The 18,692-nt window shown below is 41.4% G+C and overlaps 1 protein-coding gene across 2 annotated transcripts in view; it reads left to right on the top strand.

Moving 5' to 3' along the window:
* Positions 1-81: 81 nt before the first annotated feature.
* Positions 82-18,692, top strand: part of CARS2 (cysteinyl-tRNA synthetase 2, mitochondrial) — a 34,361-nt gene continuing 15,750 nt past the window's right edge. The window contains exons 1-8 of one of the 2 annotated variants that reach the window (XM_025896219.2): positions 82-132; positions 3,901-4,018; positions 6,632-6,703; positions 7,306-7,411; positions 8,143-8,226; positions 10,628-10,757; positions 13,465-13,598; positions 17,796-17,863. In XM_025896219.2, the coding sequence (XP_025752004.2) occupies positions 3,935-4,018; positions 6,632-6,703; positions 7,306-7,411; positions 8,143-8,226; positions 10,628-10,757; positions 13,465-13,598; positions 17,796-17,863 (678 nt within the window). In that variant the 5' untranslated portion in view covers positions 82-132; positions 3,901-3,934. Of the gene's footprint in view, positions 133-3,900; positions 4,019-6,631; positions 6,756-7,305; positions 7,412-8,142; positions 8,227-10,627; positions 10,758-13,464; positions 13,599-17,795; positions 17,864-18,692 lie in introns of those variants that run through there. The other variant, XM_018084167.2, reaches the window with a different exon arrangement.

Here is an 18,692-nt window from a genome sequence, read left to right as displayed (position 1 = left end):
GGCAGGGAGGTTGGACCAGATGATCTCCAGGGGTCCCTTCCAACCCTAACGATTCTGTGGTTGTTTGCCCCCTCTCCGCAGGTACAGCTGCGGGCCGACGGTGTATGACCACGCACACCTCGGGCACGCCTGGTGAGTGCGGCGCGGGGCTCCAGGCGGGAGCCAGGCAACGGGAGTTCGGGGCATCCCCAGTCCCCGGAGTGTGTCCGGGTGACAGAGCCGGGACTGGGGCACCAGGCCCGGCCTGTCATCTCCTGTGCCTTGCAAAGGGCAAAAGTCTGTTTGCTACGTATTTTTTCTTCTTGGGCTGGGGGAGCCTGTAAAGGGGCTGTTGGTGCCGCCTGGCCCAGGCAGAGACAAAAGTGTGTATGTTGGGAAGAAGTGTTAGAAATGTGCACAATTTGTCTGGGTAGGGTGAGTTGTTTCAAATCATATCAGCATAACATGTCCTCCCATGCAAGGGAGTTGTGATCCTGGAGCAGAGTCTCTCAGCAATGTAAAATGATAGTTTCACCTCAAATTTGGTTTGGGCACTCTGTGGGTACTAAGGAAAAGCTGTGCAGAGCTGAGTATTAAAAAGGTACTTTTGACGTTAGCATCAATTCTTAAATCTCAGAAAGCCCGGGTAGCTTAAAGGCCTTTTTCACATAGTAGCAGTTCTGTGGCTTACTGTGTTTAAAAATAAAAAAGAGATCCAGAACAACGCATTTTCTCTGTAGTTCGTTAGGATCATTACAATAGTAAACCAGCTTCATTGTAAGTAGCTGTCAAAAGGTACTTTAAATGCACCAGAGCAGGTTGCTGCTGGTTGTTTTGAAAGAACATGCCTGATGAATAGACATGCAGGGTGTCTGCTGTTCCTATGAAGCTGAGGGGAGCTGCAGCAGCTCAAGATGCTCTTGAACTTCTGTCTCCTCATTCTTAAAAAACAAGATGTGTTGGGCTCCTTGGAAGAGCAGGGGTTTCTCAGATAGTTGCCATCTGTGTGAAGATCAGATATTGTGCATTCCAGTAATTGAATAATTCCTTTTAATGTAGGGGATTTCACAGCTTCTGGTCCTATCTCAGCTTCATTCAGAAACTCATGTTGAATTTTGCTCAGTGTTGAGCCATCGCAGTACTGCACAACTGCTGCTTCATTCTCTGAAAGGGAAGACTTAAAATTCCAGTCTGTGGTGGGTTGACCCTGGCTGGATGCCAAGGTACCCACCAAAGCCATTCTGTCACTCCCCTCTGCTGCTGGATAGGGGACAAAATATAACATAGGGTTCATGAGTTAAGATAAGGACTGGGAGAGATCACTCAACAACTACCGTCACAGGCAAAACAGACTCGAAGTGGGGATACTAATTAAATTTATTAGTAACTGAATCAGAGGATAATGAGAAGTAAAATACATCTTAAAAACACCTTCCCCTCACTCTTCCCTCTTTCCTAAGTTCTGCCTCCTCTCCCCCAGTGGCTCAGGGAGACAGGGAATGGGGGTTATGCTCAGTTCATCACAAGTTGTTTCTGCTGCTGGATCTAGAGCACAGTGTTTATAGGGGTAGAGAATTTTACCCTTTGGTCTTGCAGCTCTCTGTGGCTTTTAAATGTCTGTTTTTGTCAGTGGTTTTCCTGCCTTCAGGCTCATTTGGTTAAAGGAGGGAATACAGAGGCCTTGCTCACTCTGCCTCTTCTCTTACCCATCTTTTCTTATTTTGTGTCCAAACATCAACTTTAAGCTTTCCTTACGTGAAGGTTTGCCATACATCTGTGTCACCTGGTTTTGACCTGGGTTTTCACTTGCTAATTTAAGAAAAAAGAGTTAGTGCTGAATATTGCCTTTGGTGTATCATGCAGATACACCATGTATTATTGAAATGCATGCTGCTGATGGGGGCTCTACAGGCAGGAGATGCCCTGGGAAATAGTGTGAAGTCAAATGCAGTGGTGACCATTGGTGTTGTGCCACTCTTGTCAGATACCATTGTTTTGTTGTACTCTTGCAACATGTTGTCTTCTCACTAGAATTCCCTTTTTCCCCCCTTCTTCTTACATTTGGCTTGTGGCAAGCACAACAAATGCAGTAGGTAATAATGCAAAAATGAATAATGGAAAAGAGCTTGAGATCCTTGAGAAGAATTTGAAAATAATGACATTATTTCTTCACCTCCTCCTTCCCTTCCTCAAATAGTTCTTATCTTTCTAAATAATCCAACTTTTTCTAGTATGTTGTACTTCCAGTCTTAAAAGCAGGTGCTCTGTATGCCTCCATATGACATCCAACACCCCATTCTATATAAAGAAAAAGTAAGACAGGAAAATAATATTATTTTTTCCCCTCAGTTCTAGGCCTGACCTTGATTGTACTGGTTTGAGCTGTAGCCTGGTTGGCATCCAGGTTCCTGGCTTGATGCTTGGAAATAAGAGTAAAATCAAGCATGAGAGGACATTTCATTCAGTCCCTTATATCTGCTCTGCCACCCCCTGATTTTGTCTGTCTGTTTTTGTTCTTTTTTTTTGTCTTTTCAGTCCTGAAGTGGTAAGGACTGGTTTCTGAGGTGTCAGGAGATCCGCTCTGGCTCTTGCAGTATTTCTTCCATCAATTCAGTTGGAAGATCAGAGGAGCAGATCATTTGTATCTGCTCTGGGAACAGTGACTGCAGGGCTGTTAAATCTAATATCAAGCTTTTGATGCTGACATTGTTCCTCTGAACAGGATCCAAAGACCAATTTAATATTCTTACGGAATTGTGTCACCACATTAGATGAACCTTATTCCCACTGAGCTGCTATTCATTAAAAACTTATCTCCCTGGCAGCAAGGCTTTCAAAAGGTGTTTTTTCAACGTGGGTGTGGCACAAACAACAACAACAACAGAAAATACTTTTCTTCAATGATATATTACATCCATAAATCAGTACCTTGGTGCCACCTAGCACGTGCAGCTAAGGGAAAGGGTGCAACTCTGTTTCTAGTGTTTGGTTACACTTCTTTGCTCTGACAGCCACGACATTGGCAGTTCGGGTGGTGCTGCGGGTGAAATGGGAACCTGTGGGTCTGTGAGTCTCCTTGCTGGCTTTGGAGAAAACAGAGCCCAAAAAGGCTGAGGGTTCTCATTGCCTTGCAGGGCAGAGCCAGAGTTTCTAGGCACCTTCTAGTGTCTCACCTAATAACTCAGTTTTACTCAAAGTGTGTTTTGAGAATTACAGATGGGGAGTCTGTGAGCAGAAGGAGCTGCAACAGCCCTGTAAAGCTTGTACATACATTGATCTATCAGCATTAAATACTCTGTTTTGTGACAAAGAACATGAATAATTTTGAGAATAACTTTTATTCTCAAGTGTAAGTAAAACAACCACAGAGCTTTTAGTCTTTGCTATCAGGAAAGATCTGTGGCGGTGTGTGAATTAAATAATTTATTGGTGGCTGGTAGCTGTTGTTTTTACTCAACCCTAAGCAAAGTTCATTTGAATCCTGCCTTATTTCTCTCTGTTCTTCTGCCACATGAGTTTTCAAAACCTGTTAAAATACACAAAGCCTGAGGGATGTATTTCAAGAATACCTGATCACTGTGTCTTAGTTCATACTATTCACTTAGAATCTCTTGGCTCACATGTGGCTTGTGATGCTCTTCAGTGCTTGAATAAAGAGATGCAACAAAAGAAGACACTCAGAAAATTTGATGTAATGTGTCACTAATGCCAGAAGAGGGTAGGCCAGTTCAAGGGAAATTTCCTTGACACTTGTGCAGGTGGTAACTGGTTTTGGGAAAATACTTTATACGCTGAAGATCTTTTTATTGCAAGTGTTGGGGTATTAAAATTGTCCCAGTGGCTGTTAGTTCTACTGGTTATTTTTGTTTAGGTTTATTCTTACTAGTGCATGTTTAAAAGGTCTTTTTTTTTTTCTTCCAGCTCCTATGTTAGGTTTGATATAATTCGAAGGATAATGACTAAGTTTTTTGGAATTGAAGTTATCATGGTGATGGGGATCACAGACATAGATGACAAGATAATAAAAAGATCCAATGAGGTAGGTGTTTGTTACAGTCTTTAACTTTCGGTATTTTCTAAGCTATGTACATAGGAAAATTAACTTGGGTTTGGGGTTCTTTTGTTGAGTCATGTTTGTTTTAATTAATAGATAATAGATGTTGAGATTTCTGGTCCCCTAGCATGGCTGTAATAGGGCTGGGAGTGCAGAGGGCTGGGCGTTGAGAGCTGCGTGTAGGTTAATGGGGGCAGAGTTGTGTGAGGAGAGAGGCAAGGCAGGAGGGCTGCCTTACAGCACCTGTGGCTGGGATCCTCCTGCCTCCCCCTGCCTGGGAGGCTGGCGGGGAACAGAAATCCTGGGTGAATCCTCAGCACAGTGAAACTTAAATTATCCCAAAACTTAGCACTCAGGAGGCTTCTGGCTGAGTTCTGGAGAAGCATTGTGTGCTGTCAGTCATTAAAGGAAGTATATAAAGCCACTGCCTGCGGCTGAGGGCAGTTCCTGAAAGGTGCTGAGCACCATCTAGCTGCCATGTCAGCACCTTGGAGATCTTTATCAGGCTTGTCTGTGTTTGACGCTTACAGGAAAGTTAACTGAGTGTAGGGGTAAGTCTTGGTAAGACTGGGGCTGTAAGTAATTCTGAGTTGGATTTTAATCTGACCTTTTTTACCAGCTGAGTTTGGTGAATGATTATTCCAGTTATTTTTTTTTTATTCTTTTAAAAACACTTTTTGAATCCTGAAGCGCTAAGAATGTATTCTGTGTTTTATTCTGTGTTTTGAATATTTTGTTTTCTTTGTTTTTAGAATCCAAAACTCATGTCAGGATCATAGGTGAATGTCTTGGATCAAATTGCACTTGCAACTTTTAGATAGTTTCTTGGTGCCAGAGAATTTGACAGCTGTCATTTTTATTTAATCTTTAACAGTTACTTTTGCAGTTAAGTATAAGGCACTGCATTCAAATAAATACTAGCACACCACTCATATAAAAATACACGTGTGTTCCCTTAGTCTATTTATTTGCAGTTTTCTAAGGCAGTAAGCAATTTAAAAAGAAACAAACACCCCCCCCCCTAAAATTCAGGCATTTTAAATCTGTATGTGTATATTTTAATTTTTTCCTTATTGTCAGAACATCTTGGAGATTTCATGTTTGAGGAGGGGGAAGTGACATGTTCTTAAAAGAAGTTGTGTTCATTTACTGCATTCTTTGGTTCTATGAAGTAATAGTTTTGTGGCTTTTTTGGTGACTTTTTGAAATGCCTGCCCATCCATTTTGTTTGGATGGCCAAGGCCTCTACGTCACTAGCCTGCTTTTGTTGGAACCTATGTACCTTAAGCATTACATTGGTAGAATCAACATGCCTAAGCTTGTTCTTCATCCTCTAGTGGCGTTCATCTGGAGGAAACGTGAAAGTTTGGTATCTAGTCTATGATGAGCATGCTGCATGCCCTCAGTGGTCCTTTGAGAGAGAGATGACCCTCTTTGTGTGTTGAACATCTGTCTGGATGGGAGGAATTTCCCCATCTTCTTTCCGTAGGCACCTTTTTTTCTCTGTTGATCAAAGAAGCAACTGAGATGTCCAGGGAGATGAGTCCAGTCATTGGGGTCTGGAAGAGCACAAGGGTGCTGGTCTGTAAGCATATCTTTGTTTTCCAGTGCCGAGCATCTTCCTTATTATATTGCTGGATAAGCATCTGGACTGTCTTCACCAGAACTCCTGCCTTGTCCAGGAGCTTGTCCAAATGGTGGTAGCCACCTGCGCTCTGAAAATCAGAACCCATAAGGATGCTCCAGTAATGAATTGGAAGTGATGAAATGGGATTTATGTTGTTAATGATCCAGTTCAGCTAGAGAGGCTGACAGTATGTTGTCTTCTTCCCAGTAGTTTATTCTCAGAGAAGATGTAAAAGCATGCATTTGAAACACTTTGATACCTGCTTGCTAGGGCAGGCTTTGCTGTTATGCATCTTTCAGTACTCGGTCTTTTCTGAATATTTGAGAAAAGTACCTTATCATGTACAAGTTTCCTTTCCTTTTGGGTTGCACTTTCTCGCTACCTCTGCAAAAGGATCCTATTTCTGTCCCATGAATGAGAAATGCAGAGAAGGTGCTTGAGAAACGTCAGGCTTGGCAAAGCATGGGATTGACTTTCAGTATTGAGTTCTATGAGTACCCACGATCTGCTGAAATAGCTTGTTTTTCTTAATCACTGAAAATTAATATCTTGTCTCATTCTGCAAGTCTCTGATCTATCTTTCTGACATATAGGTGGTATCGGTGTTTCCTGCCAGTAAGTTGAATGATTTCCATGTCCTGTGTAGTGTAGTATATTTTGTCACTGGGAATGGAAGACCCTCTCAAGAGGAAAATAATGAGAGAGGGAAGGAGTTTATTATTTTAGTCTTTGCTTGCTTTTCTCTTAAAAGATATATATTAATATTTTGGAAATTGAGAAGCGTAAATGAAATACTACTTTTAAGCTATTTATAACTTACATCTTTTCCTTGTGACTGTTAGATTAATAAGCCTTTCTGACTCTACCTTGGGGGCTCTCTAAGTCTTCCAATTAGCTACTGATAAAAGATTGCCATATTTTATATTATTATTCTGATTTATGACTTACTAATTTATTTCTGTCTGTTTCAGATGAATGTATCGCCCATAGCACTTGCTCGTTTTTATGAAGAAGACTTTAAACAAGATATGGCTACCTTAAAGGTACAAATACTCAAGAATCTAAATTCAGGAGTATTTCTAAGCAATTATTTTGGTAAGGAATCTGATGCTGAGAGTCTGACCTGAAAAATAAATTTGTTGCTTGGAAACTGAGTACTGATTTACTTTTTTATTTTTCTGGAAAGACACTGTATACCTTTTGACTAAGGAAGTGTGGGGCAGGAGCAATCCTGAGTTTTGGAATGAACAAGTTAAATTTCTTTAGGAAAAATTTTTTCTCACATGCAGTAGAGCCTTGGTTCACAGATGTTACAAATTTACTATAATGCAGGAATAGTCTGATTGAAAGCATAGGAAATATTGAATCTTCTTCCATTGACTTCAGGTAACTTTGCTTCTTTTCCAAAATGCTTTCCAGAGGCAGGGAGTAAGCCACTGGGGTTTTTTTTGCCACCCCTCAAATATTTTTTTTGTTTATATGTATTGTTTTAAATGGTGCTTATGATCTTTTTATGATACTCGCAGCTTTTTTTTTTTAAAGATAAAATTGAGGAGAATGTTCTTTGACGTTTGTTTCTTAGAGTAAAGGGACTCATCAGCATTGTGCTTCATACAGATTAATGAGATGTTACTCTTTCTTTAAGGTCCTCCCTCCTACAGTATATATGAGGGTGACTGACAATATTCCTCAGATAATTTCCTTTATAAAAACAATAATTGCTAATGGACAAGCTTACACAACCTCTCAAGGTAAGACTTCAAGGAAGGTAACTCCTTGTTCAGCACATGTACAGGAAGTCATTGCTTTTAGTAATGCTGTTTTGGAATCAGATGAGATAACCTGTGCCAAGCCTTCCTTCTTTGATTAATAGACAGGGTGTGAGCAACTTGTTTGTGATGACAGGAGTGGGCAGAACAACTGTTATTCAATTTCTTAGTTAAATGTAGCTCATAACTTAATAGAATTGTTTACAGTAACAAACTGTTGTCTGTGCTCCTGTGGGAGCCAGGCTCCTGGCCTGGTTTCTGCAAGTGAGCTGGGGAAACCTCTTAGCTCTAAACAGGAGCTTTGTATCTCCTGTGCGTAGTGAAAGATGTGTTTGTAAAGCTCAATGAGTAGATTTTTCTTTAGCCGAGCTGGTGGTTGGAGAAGGATTTGAGAGCACTGTAACAGGAGTAGCAGTAGCTTGTGCTGCAGCCAAGGAGGGAGTTACTAGTTGTGCACGGGCAGGGAAGAACCTGGGGAGATCTCCAGAATTCGAAGTTATTCTATGTGTAGGATGTGCATGTGCACAGAGATTACTGAAAAGCTGGGTAACATGGAAACATCTGATGCTACTTCTGCAGTATTTCTGAATTTCTAAATCAGAATTTAAAATGGGAGTTGAAGGGCGTTTTGTTTTGATTTCAGGGAAATGTTATCTCCTTCTCATCAATGTGCCCCATCTTTGCTATACAATTAAACACTTCTTTTCTATTAGGCAATGTTTATTTTGATGTTAAGTCCTGGGGAAAAAGATATGGAGTGTTAACTGCAATTAATCCTGATACCCAAGATGAAGCAGGTAAGTTCATGGCACCAATTTGTTTGTGTTACTGCATTGTTTGAACACGTGATGCATCTATGATAAACTTTCATTCAACAGGCTGAAACAGTTTTCTAACCTGTTGTGTATAGCTAACTTTCTGGTTAATTAAGACTACACTGCTTTTGTAATTATTTTTTGACGCACTCACTGTTGCCAGTGCAAGAGGAAACTTGGTCTCTTTTCATCCTTGGTTCCCTCTATACCTTTGCTCTGGTACCTTAGAACAATTAGTATTCTTAATCAATTTTAATGAAATACTTCTATGGCAGTGGTACATAGAAACTTCACAGTGAGGTGGTGTTCTCCCTGTTGCAGTAGCCAGTCCAGGGTAAACAGAGGGGAACCTCATCTACTGTGTCATTGTTGAGGCAGTTGCACCCTGATGAATGCTAACTGGATGAATTGTTCCCTTCATTACTTGCCACTGGACTACTGCTAAGCAGCCCCTTTGTGTGAGGGTGAGCAATCTCTTGATAGGCTGTGCTAGAGCAGGCCTATACCATGGGCTGTGGGGTTTTTGCTGCAGGTCCTGCTTTGCAGGATTGCTGTGCCTCCTTGTAGTTTCTGTAAGTTGGATCTCATCAGGTCTCTGCATCGGGGAATTTGATGCGGGCCTCCTGCTTCCTTTTGCACGCTGAAGTTCAATATTTCATCATTGAAAAAACTCTCTTTGCAATTACTGAAAATGCCTGGCAGGCTGATGCTCAGGTGAATTGCAGCCAGAACTTCTCACAGTTCTGCTCTGGAGTTGTTTCAGCATTACAGCTCACAGAGGGAATGTGTTTTGTCAACAGTTATTTAGAGGCAATTACTGACTGCAGAGGCAGCCAGCAGCCTCCTGGGCTGTACAGGGAAGAGTGCCAGCAGGTCAGTGGAGGTGATCCTTGTCTGCTCAGCACTAGTGGGACATGCCTGGAGTGCAGGTCTGGTGCTGGGCTCCCCAGTACAAGAGTGACATGGACATATTGGAGAAAGGCCAGCAAAGGGCCATGAATATGATGAAAGTACTGGAGTATCTTTTGTAAGAGGAAGAGTGGAGAGAGCTTGGACTGCTCAAGCTGGAGAAGAGAATGCTCAGGGGAATCTTACCCATGTGTATACATACCTGATGGAGGGAGTAAAGCAGATGGAGCCAGGGCTTTTCTCAGTGGTGCTTGGTGATGGGACACGAGGCAGTAGGCACAACCTGAAACAGGAAATTCCATTTAAAGCTAAGAAAAATCCTTGTTACTCTGAGGATGGTTAACATGCTGCTCAGAGAGGCTGTGGAGTCTCCATTCTTGGTGGTAAACAAAACCCAACTGGACACCATCTTGGTCAGCCTGCTGTAGCTGATCCTGTTCTGAGCAGGGGTTTGGATTAGTCTGTCTCCAGATGTGCCTTCCAGCCTCAAATGTGACTGATTATGTGTTTTACTCCAAAGTCACAACTAAATGTACTGATATTTCTAAAGATTTTGACAGTTGTTTTGCTTACAACTGAGAAGTTGAAGAGTGCACTTTTGTAGCAGTGCACTCAAAAAAAGGTGAAAGAGGGATGGAGTCAACAAATAGTGGCAAACTAGTGGAAGAACCAAGATAAGGATTCAGTTGATAAAACTAGGGTTATATTTCTGTCTCTTTAGTTCTTATGAATTTTGAATTCTGTGATTCTAAATGTGAGGTCATGTTAGAAAAAAGATGCAGAGTCCAGAACCCTATTCTTTAGCTCCTGCCAGGGAGTGGTGTGTAATCAATGGGGGATTAGGAGCCAGCAGAGCTGAACAATCCTGCAGTACTCTGGCAAAAAGGAGCTACATCCTTTCCTTGGCTGTGTAGTGAGGGAATCAACAAATATAGCTGGGGAGGAGGCCTTTGTAGAGAACTCATTGGTGAAAATGGTAGTGAAAAGTTACTACTGTCCAAGAACAGTTTTGATTCTCATCTCTGTGCACTTGGTTTTATAGAATCTGAAACAGAAAGTACTTGTGTCCCAGGAAAAAAAAAAAAAGGGTTTTTTTTGTTAACTTGCATGTTTTGGTTTGGTTTTGTTATCTTTTCTGCCGAGGTGCAGTCAGTTTGTTGTGGGGAAGCTGGCTAATAAGTAACTAAATGAATCATACAAAGCCAGGGAAGGCCAAAAGGACTGCAAGGATACGATGTATTAAGGAATCTTGAATCCATCTTTTTAGCTTGTAAAAATCTATTTCAATATACTGGTTTTTTCAAATGCTTGATTGGTCAACTGGAAGGGAGGGAAGTTGCAGTGAAAAGACAGAAGTTGATTGAAGGGGATTAAAATCTGAGTAGTTCACTAAACATAGATTTCCTCTTGATTTCATTTGGTCATTTTTTTTCTTTGAGACATATCCCATTAACAAATCACTTATTCTTGGCAGTTGATTCTGATAAACAACACAGTAAAGATTTTGCCCTGTGGAAAGCTGCCAAGCCTCAAGAGCTATCTTGGGATTCTCCCTGGGGAAGAGGAAGACCTGGATGGCACATAGAGTGTTCCACAATATCAAGGTCAGATTTCTTGGATTTTAAATCAAGTGCTATTTTTGTTTTCAGTCACAGTACAATGGTAGCAGCAGTATTGAAAGTGTTTTCTGGTCAGTAGGTAGCACTGGTTTTAATGTGACCATTTTATGCAATTTGGGATGTCACATGTGGCCCAAATACACTGTGTTTCAACCTTAGCACAGCTGTCTTGATATGTTTGGGCACTTTCTCCTGAGTCAGACTTGGTACTTAAAATATGGCATGCAGGATCACACAGTTGATTAGCAAGTCTTTTAACTTGAACTGAATAACCAAAGATTTTGCGAAAGTTATGGTACCTCTTTGATTTGCTTTCCTTCCCCTTCTAGTAGTCCCCATCAGACCTAGTTCAGCATGTAGTGCTGTGTCAGGAGGACAGGGCATGGGATTCCATCCTAGCTCCAGCAGCATATGAGATCCTGCTGGCCTTATCTTAACAGCAGTTGTGGATGTTCATGCTAATAATCTTAAGTGTTTTTCATCTTCCTTTAAAAGTCAGCCACAGTATTAAATTCTCTGTGACAGTATATTCTTGTTGGCACAGTGTGAATTGTACTTAGTAGTGTTCTGCTTGTAGCTGGTTTGATGTAATTAGCTGTTAATTTAGAGTTTTATTTTCGCCACAGGAGAAAAAAAATGTTCTCTCTTGGAAGATTGATAGTGGTACTTAGTTTTGCATTAGTCTTAGATTTTTTTTGGAAGCTAATAACAAATTGTTTAGTTCTGACCCTGTTTATTTTTAAGTTTTTGGCCAAAGCTGAAAGGACATGGAACCAGCTGCTTTAGGTTTCTCTTTCATATGCTTTGCTAGTGCACCTGGGATTGTTAGTCATTACTACCTGCTTACAAAAAGCATTTATAAGGGTAACCTTCTGTCCGTAAATAGTTTCAACATAGAGAAGCAGTTCTTAAAGCAACTGAAGTGCACAAAATCATCTTGTGTTTGAAGTACAACCTGTGACAGAAGTGCATAGATAAGAAATACCAATTGCAAAATGGCCTGTCTGCTAATGCAGTGCTGTTTATAGTCTGCCTTTCTTTCTGTAAAAATGTGTTTTACTGCAGCTGTATGAGGCTCCTGCCTTGTAAGTAAAAGCTGACCCATGCAGAGCATAAGTGTAGTAATTTTGGACTGTGAAAAATGGGGAGCTTATTTTGCTAAGTCATCAAAAATATTTTGCCGTTCCAGTCAGCTGTCCAAGGCCCATTTTAAGCAATACTTACTTAGCTGTGTGTTTTGCCAGATGTCTCAAAGCACTTTAACTAAGCTAGGTGAATTAATTTTGAAAAATCTGTGAAGGTGAATGAGGAGGTCTCTGGGCTCTAGTGCAGCCCTGGAGGAGGGAACCCACTGCTGTGACCCTCTCAGGACTGATCTCCTCTATGCAGTTTCTCTTGTGAGGTGGGCTGCTCCTCCTGCCTCTGAGCATTTGGCAGATCCATCTCTCCCTCTCTCCAGCTCTTCATAGTTTTGTTGGAGGAAACAGCAAGTGCTCCTCTGTAGCTGGCACAAGGGAAGGCAAGGGCCAGTTCTAGAGGGATTTGTGCTTTAGCCAGTTTTGAAGCAGGCAGGAAGCAGAAGAGGATTAACTTGGGAGATGGTGTCAGCCCATCTTCCTACCTGCCTTCCTGCCTGCCTGCCTTCCCCTCTTCTCCTTCTCTTTTCCTCCTGTGCCCCAACAGCTTCTGCAGAGCCATCATGAGCCAGGGTGTTAGCAGGGTGTTTTGTCTCAAAAAGGGACAAACCAATGTTTAACCAGTGACCAGGAGCAACTTGTTAAGGTGAAGGCCGTGTGTGTCTGTGTGCACACACGTGCACATGGAGGGGGGCTTGCCTTTATTTTCTATTTGTGTAGGCTTTGCATCTTCCCCTGCTCAAGCTCCTCTGGTTTCTGGGCAGTTAGGGTTGACTTACATCCCTGTGAGTAGGTGAGTGTTGTCTTCATTCAACAGATGGGCAAAATAAAGTTGCTAACTTGTCCAGCATGACCTGGGAGGGACTGCCTGGAGCAGTGGACAGAGTGTAGCAGCCTTGACACTCCTGGTGTTTAACCTGCAAGTGTCTAAGACTGTCCTGTTTTAGCCACATGAACACCTTACTGCCAGCCCCCAGTGTTTGCAGAGAGGCCTGTTCCATGGCAAGCCCATAGGTGCCCCACACAGATCCAGCAGCACTGTTGGGATGTGAGAAATGGCCCTGGGAGATGAGAGGCACTGACACTTTGTTTTGACATTAGAACAATATAGGGCTAAGCATTTTCATTGTGACTGCACATAGTACTGTCTGAATTCTAACAGAAAAGGTACAAGATAAGGAATAGTAATACCAAATTTACAGAAATGTTTACTGCTTCAAAGCTCTTAGGTTTGCACATGAAGGCAGCTGTCTGATACTGAACCTGTAGCTGAACAAGGAAGGGAGACATCCTGCTTACCATCCTTTAAACTAAGGTAGAATAATAATTGCTTCCGCTGAGGAGGAGTAATTGCAGACAGATACGGGTCCTGTCCATACAAGTTTGGCTGCAGTATTGGTATCCGAGATATGTGTAAAGTCTTGTTTTAAAACTGAAGCTATTAAATTGTACACTTAAAATTTATTTATGTTGTTTCATCTTATTCTTTTCTGCGTTTCTTTTTACAAAAAGATTTTGTAGTGTTCTACTTACCGATCAGGAAAATATTGTTACAGTGCAGTGTTTGGAAAGCAACTGGACATCCATACTGGTGGAATAGATCTTGCATTTCCTCATCATGAAAATGAAATTGCACAGTGTGAGGTGTATCATCAGTGTGAGCAATGGGGGAATTACTTTTTGCATTCTGGTAAGTAAAATATTAATCACCTGAAAGGCCTGTACGAATATAATGGTTTGGTTTTTTAGGTTTGGTATCTTATGGTATGAAAACAGATGCTCTACTGCCGTGACCTCAGTAAGTAAAGAAACATAAATGACAGTGAATCTTGAAACTTAATAAAAGAGTTACAGTGAAATATACCTAATTTTCATCTGGTGAAGTCTCTAAAAAGTAACTGTGTATGTGTTACCCATGTACAGTGTTTACTCCTAATTAAAAGAGTTTTACCTCTAGAGTTTCATTCCCTTTCATTTGAGTTTCTTCAAAATTTGAGAGCATCCTTTGATAGGCTTTCTTTTTTAATTGTATTTTGACTTTAACAGTCCTGCAGAACTGTTTTGTAACAGTTCTGCAGGAAGAGGGTGAAAATAGTTTATATTTTCTATATGTGTTTATGTAGTCCTGCTAAACTCAGAAATTCCTGCTGTCTTAGAACCAGAATCTGCAGTATCTGAAGGCAGGGAGTGGAGGTGGCAAGTGAGCAGGTAATGTAGCAGGAATGTAACATTTTAAAAGCACTGAGAATAAACTAGTCTTGTTCTCACAACGTCTCTCAGTTGATTGTGGGCTTAAAAGTAAGTTTTCAGTAGCATGCAGAATAAAATAGCTTGAGTTTGTAAATACGGTGGACGGCTTTTAATGATGATAAGAGAAAATATCTGTACTACTGGAAAACAAGAATGGGGAGAATGCTAAGATACATAAACTGATGAAGCAGCAAAGCTCACGAAGTTGTGATCCTGCAGAGAAGTGTCTGAGCTGGGCTGTTTTGTATGGTCTGAAATGTGGGTGAAGCCTTACAGGCAGATGTTCTGCTGAAACAACCAACCACTGTTCTGGGTGTGTAATTCATGTACCTGTAACTATTTACATTCTCCTGGGAAGCTTTATTTTATCCACCAGTAGCATTACACCTAGTGATGGGTATTAGAAACAAGATTCATGCTGAAGACCAAGTGAGTCAGATGCTTTGATCTGTGCTGGTCAGGAATGGCCAGTGAGGCTGCTGATGGGTGGAGACAAGGAGGTCTACATAAAGACCAAGCTACTCACTCCTGGGCTCTATAGAAAAGTGGAGACACGGAGCCTCATCACTGTATCATCACTCTGTAGTGCCCTGACCAGCTGCAGCGTCTCTCTGCTTTCCTGTGGAGTGTGGGTGACTTGGTACTGGTGTAACCCTCAGATGTCACTGACCTTGTCTTTTCCCCCAAGGTGACCTTGCTGGCTATGCCTGACTAAACTGTACAAAACTGTCTTTTGGTGTTCAGCATGTTTTACTGCCTGGCATTGTGTAGAATTGCTCCTTGCTGCCTTTGCACAACAGTGCTTCATTCAGTGAAGTTTGTGCTGTACAGTGCTTTGAACTACATTGTAATCTGATGGTACTAGTGCTGTCCCCATTGATGGAAACCTGGAAATTTGTTCTTTCGATTGCAATCATGGTGGTTCTGGATGGACAACTGAAGTCAGTAGAAGGTCAGGTTCAAGTCTGCAGTCTCTCTTTTTACTGAACAGTACTTTGGGCAGGATGTTTCTGTGAACTCTTGGAGTTGCTTCTCTGAGTAGAAGAGCTGCAGAGTTAAGCCTGTGGCACAGTGTGGGAATTACATGAGCTTTCATTTTTATAAATTTGTACTGTATGGGATGAATATTGAATTCTAGTTTCAGTTCCCGGTGTAGAGCCTGTTGTAAATCAATAGCAATTGTCCAGAAGCTGGTGCATCCTCCAGGGTGTGCTTTGTTCCTGAGGCACTGTGGAATCCTCTGCACTTCCACTGAGATGCATTGGTTGCTTCCAAGGGGAGCCTTCTGTTGAAAAACAGTGAATCTGACTTTTCAAGCTTGGAATTGAAACCATAGGGGAAATATTCTTTACTACTAGCTAAATAAAGAGGAGTCAATTAAAAAAAAAAGAGGGAGGACTGTATTCCAAGGGCAGTTTGTACACTGAGGTTCTCTAGGAGCTGACAGATTACATTCATTAAATCAAAAAATTTTGCTGGAGGATGACAGCGTAAATTATTTAGGGCAAATGAATCAGCCTCAGGAACAATTTATTCTACTAACAGACCTCAGAATTTTGCAGGCTCAGAATTGGAGGAGCAATCCCCATTAGAGGAAGAAAATCCCTGCACTGTGGATAAATCTTCTTATAAGGAGTTTATTTTTAGACTACTTGTACTCTGGGAAGACTGCCAAACTGAAGTTATGAAAATCCCTGTATTTTGTGATTCCTGAATGAAGTCATTCTAGATACTGAAACTCTTGAAAGAGGAATATTAATTCAAAATCAGGTGTTACCTGTACCTTTTTAGGAAAGCATAGTCAAACTATTTTAAGCTTGGTTGCCCGAAGTTAATTAAGTCAATATTTAGGCACCTGTGCAAAAGGAAAAAAGTAATCATACCCAGGCTCTTCCCTTTCTCCCAGGAGAATTTTGGCTGTGGGTTTTACTTGAATTGCAAGAGCTGCAGATTTCTAGCATCTCTGACAGCCTGAATGTTCTTATTGAACGTCCCAAGTTTAACAATGCAATGGTGAAAGTGGTCTCACCTGGTAGCAGACAGGACAAATACAGAGAAAGCAAGATTTTGGGTTGGATTCATGGAAATTGGATTCATGGATCCATGGAAATCATGAATTTCTGCTGTAGCTGGTTCCACACTCATAGGTCTTTTGATTCTTTTCTGCTCTCCATAGTGTGTTGTGCAAGCTTGAAATTCCAGGTAGTCGGGGTAGGACTGGAGGTAACTGTTTGATGGTGTGTCCCTGCTGCTTTGAATCATTTTTAGAAATGTCTAAGAAGTGAAACCAGGTGCTTTCACATCCATTTACCAGGCCTGAGTGTGTTGCTTTCATATCCAGATGAGTGTAATGAGGTTTTTATCCACTCGTGGAAGTGAGGGCGTTCCAGACAAGGCTGCTAAAGCATCTCTGTGTGGCGAGTAGCACAAAATTCAGACAGCTGCATGAGCTGCTGAGCAAGAAATGCCACTTCTGCCACCACGTGTAAAAGCAGGAACATGATTATGCACTGTCCTTGCAGAGTACTCAGGCATTGGTAACTGCTGGGCTGCCAAATCCGAAAGAATGCAGAGTGCTGGTGTGGGGTATGAACAGAGCAAGGAAAGTTCATGCTTAAAAGTCTGCCTCAATGTATGACTAAGTGCTGGATTCTGCAGATCGTGGATGTGCCTAAAAACTGCGTGCTAGTTGTGGGTTCTTACAGAATTACTGTTTTATTAGGAGAGACTAATTAAGGCTTTTAACAACATTTCTGAGTAGTCTTTCAATGGCAGCATGTTCAGCATCTCTCCAGTGCTGTGAATAATTCGTGCTTTCCATCAGTGGTGGTGCCGTGGTAAGCACGGATGAGACCTCTAAACGGGCAACCTCAAGCTATAGAACCTTCAGTCTGAATGCCAAGCTCTACATACTCTCTTAAATGCAATGTTACTACCTTTTTCCTGTACTACAGCCGCTACAAAGCCATAGTCCGTGTGACTATTTAAAGTTCTAGGATGCTCAGAGATCGCATTTTAAAATAAACTCAATTAGGCGTTCAAAATCAAATTAGGCATTGTAGCTGCACCCCTCCCTCCCTCACACTGCTTTTTCTCAGTCTCCCAAGACTGAGAATGTGCAGAAAATTCATTTTGCTTGTAAGATATTTTGAACCAGCACTGTAAAACTTAGGATTAAAAAAATAATTGTTAACAACCACCAGCAAGTAATAAATACAGAAAATTGTTTGAGTTTCAGGGACTTTTTAATATGAAACCACTGGAAAATCTTTAAAGGTCTTAAAATATTTCTGAGAAGTCAAGAGTAAAAGGTAAGGTACTTGTTCTGTGAAGATTGAAAGTATTTGCTTGTTTTTATCAGTTTGCTATCAGTTCTGAGCAGGGAGACTCATGGCAGTGGTGGGTTTTTTTAATGTTTTAAATTTCTGTTTTAAAATAAACCCAGTGGAAGTTGAGGATGGAGAGGTGTGCCGGACTGTAGACAAAGCTGTTGAAAAATGTGACACATGGCATTGAAATGGTTGGAGCGTTTCCATCACAGCATATGCTACCTCCAGTGTTTTCAGGGTCTCAGTACAGTCTTTCTCATTCAGAAGCAGCTTACTTATCCTGATTAATTCCTTTTTTTTTGTTCTAGGGCATTTGCATGTTAAAGGAAGTCAAGAAAAAATGTCCAAGTCATTAAAAAACTACATAACAATTAAGGTAATCTCTTCCTATTAATTGAAGCAAAGTATATTTGTAATATGTAAATATTCATCACAGCCCTCTTTTGAGAAAACTTTGGACTGTGTGCTTAGGCTGCAGCAAAAGACCTGAAGTATTTCTCTAGCACTGATCTATCTGGATGTGGATCTGGATGTATGATACCTCCTGGCACTGGGGGTTTGCTTGGGAGGATGGATCTCGCTGAACTGAGAGCATTTGTGCCCAATACCAGAGCATTATAGGTTTGTGGTTGGGTTTGACGGTTCCAAGGGTCTTTTCCTACCTGAACGATTCTGTTCTGTAGTGATGGGTTCTCACCTCTCTGCTCTTATTAGTGCTTGTGCTTTTGGGACTTAGAAAAGAGCAGTCATTTTTCCTCGTCCTGCTTTAGGTGAAATGAGACATAATGTCAGTGTTTTGTCAGGAAGCTGTTAGGCCACGCTATGCCAGCAGTCTCTTGTATTAGCCTTTATTTTTATATCCCAAGCTTTGCCTTTTGATACCACAAGCCACTGTTTTACTGTGTCCCATAGTCTGGTGTAGGGAGTCTAGAGCAGGGATTCTTTGCCAGGTGTGTATGATACAGCTGTGCCTGGCACTGCGGTGGCTCCCGTGATGGCTGATGCCTATTGGTAGAACAGGGTAATTTCCTTCCTTTAGACAAAGCTTGGGAAGCTGCTTCACCACATATGTTCCCCTTTGCCCCCTCGGAAGACTTAATTAATTAAAATCCCTTTAAAAAGAAGTTCAATAGGAGCTGCTTTATTTTTAAGTCTTCTGATGCTTTCTGGGTACAGTTAAGCCCTGTTTCCCCATGTGCTGGTTT

The sequence above is a fragment of the Manacus vitellinus genome, unplaced genomic scaffold, assembly GCF_001715985.3.
Source record: "Manacus vitellinus isolate BGI_N305 unplaced genomic scaffold, ASM171598v3 scaffold_7_pilon, whole genome shotgun sequence".
NCBI lineage: Eukaryota > Metazoa > Chordata > Aves > Passeriformes > Pipridae > Manacus > Manacus vitellinus.
This window is presented reverse-complemented; position numbering and strand designations above follow the sequence as displayed.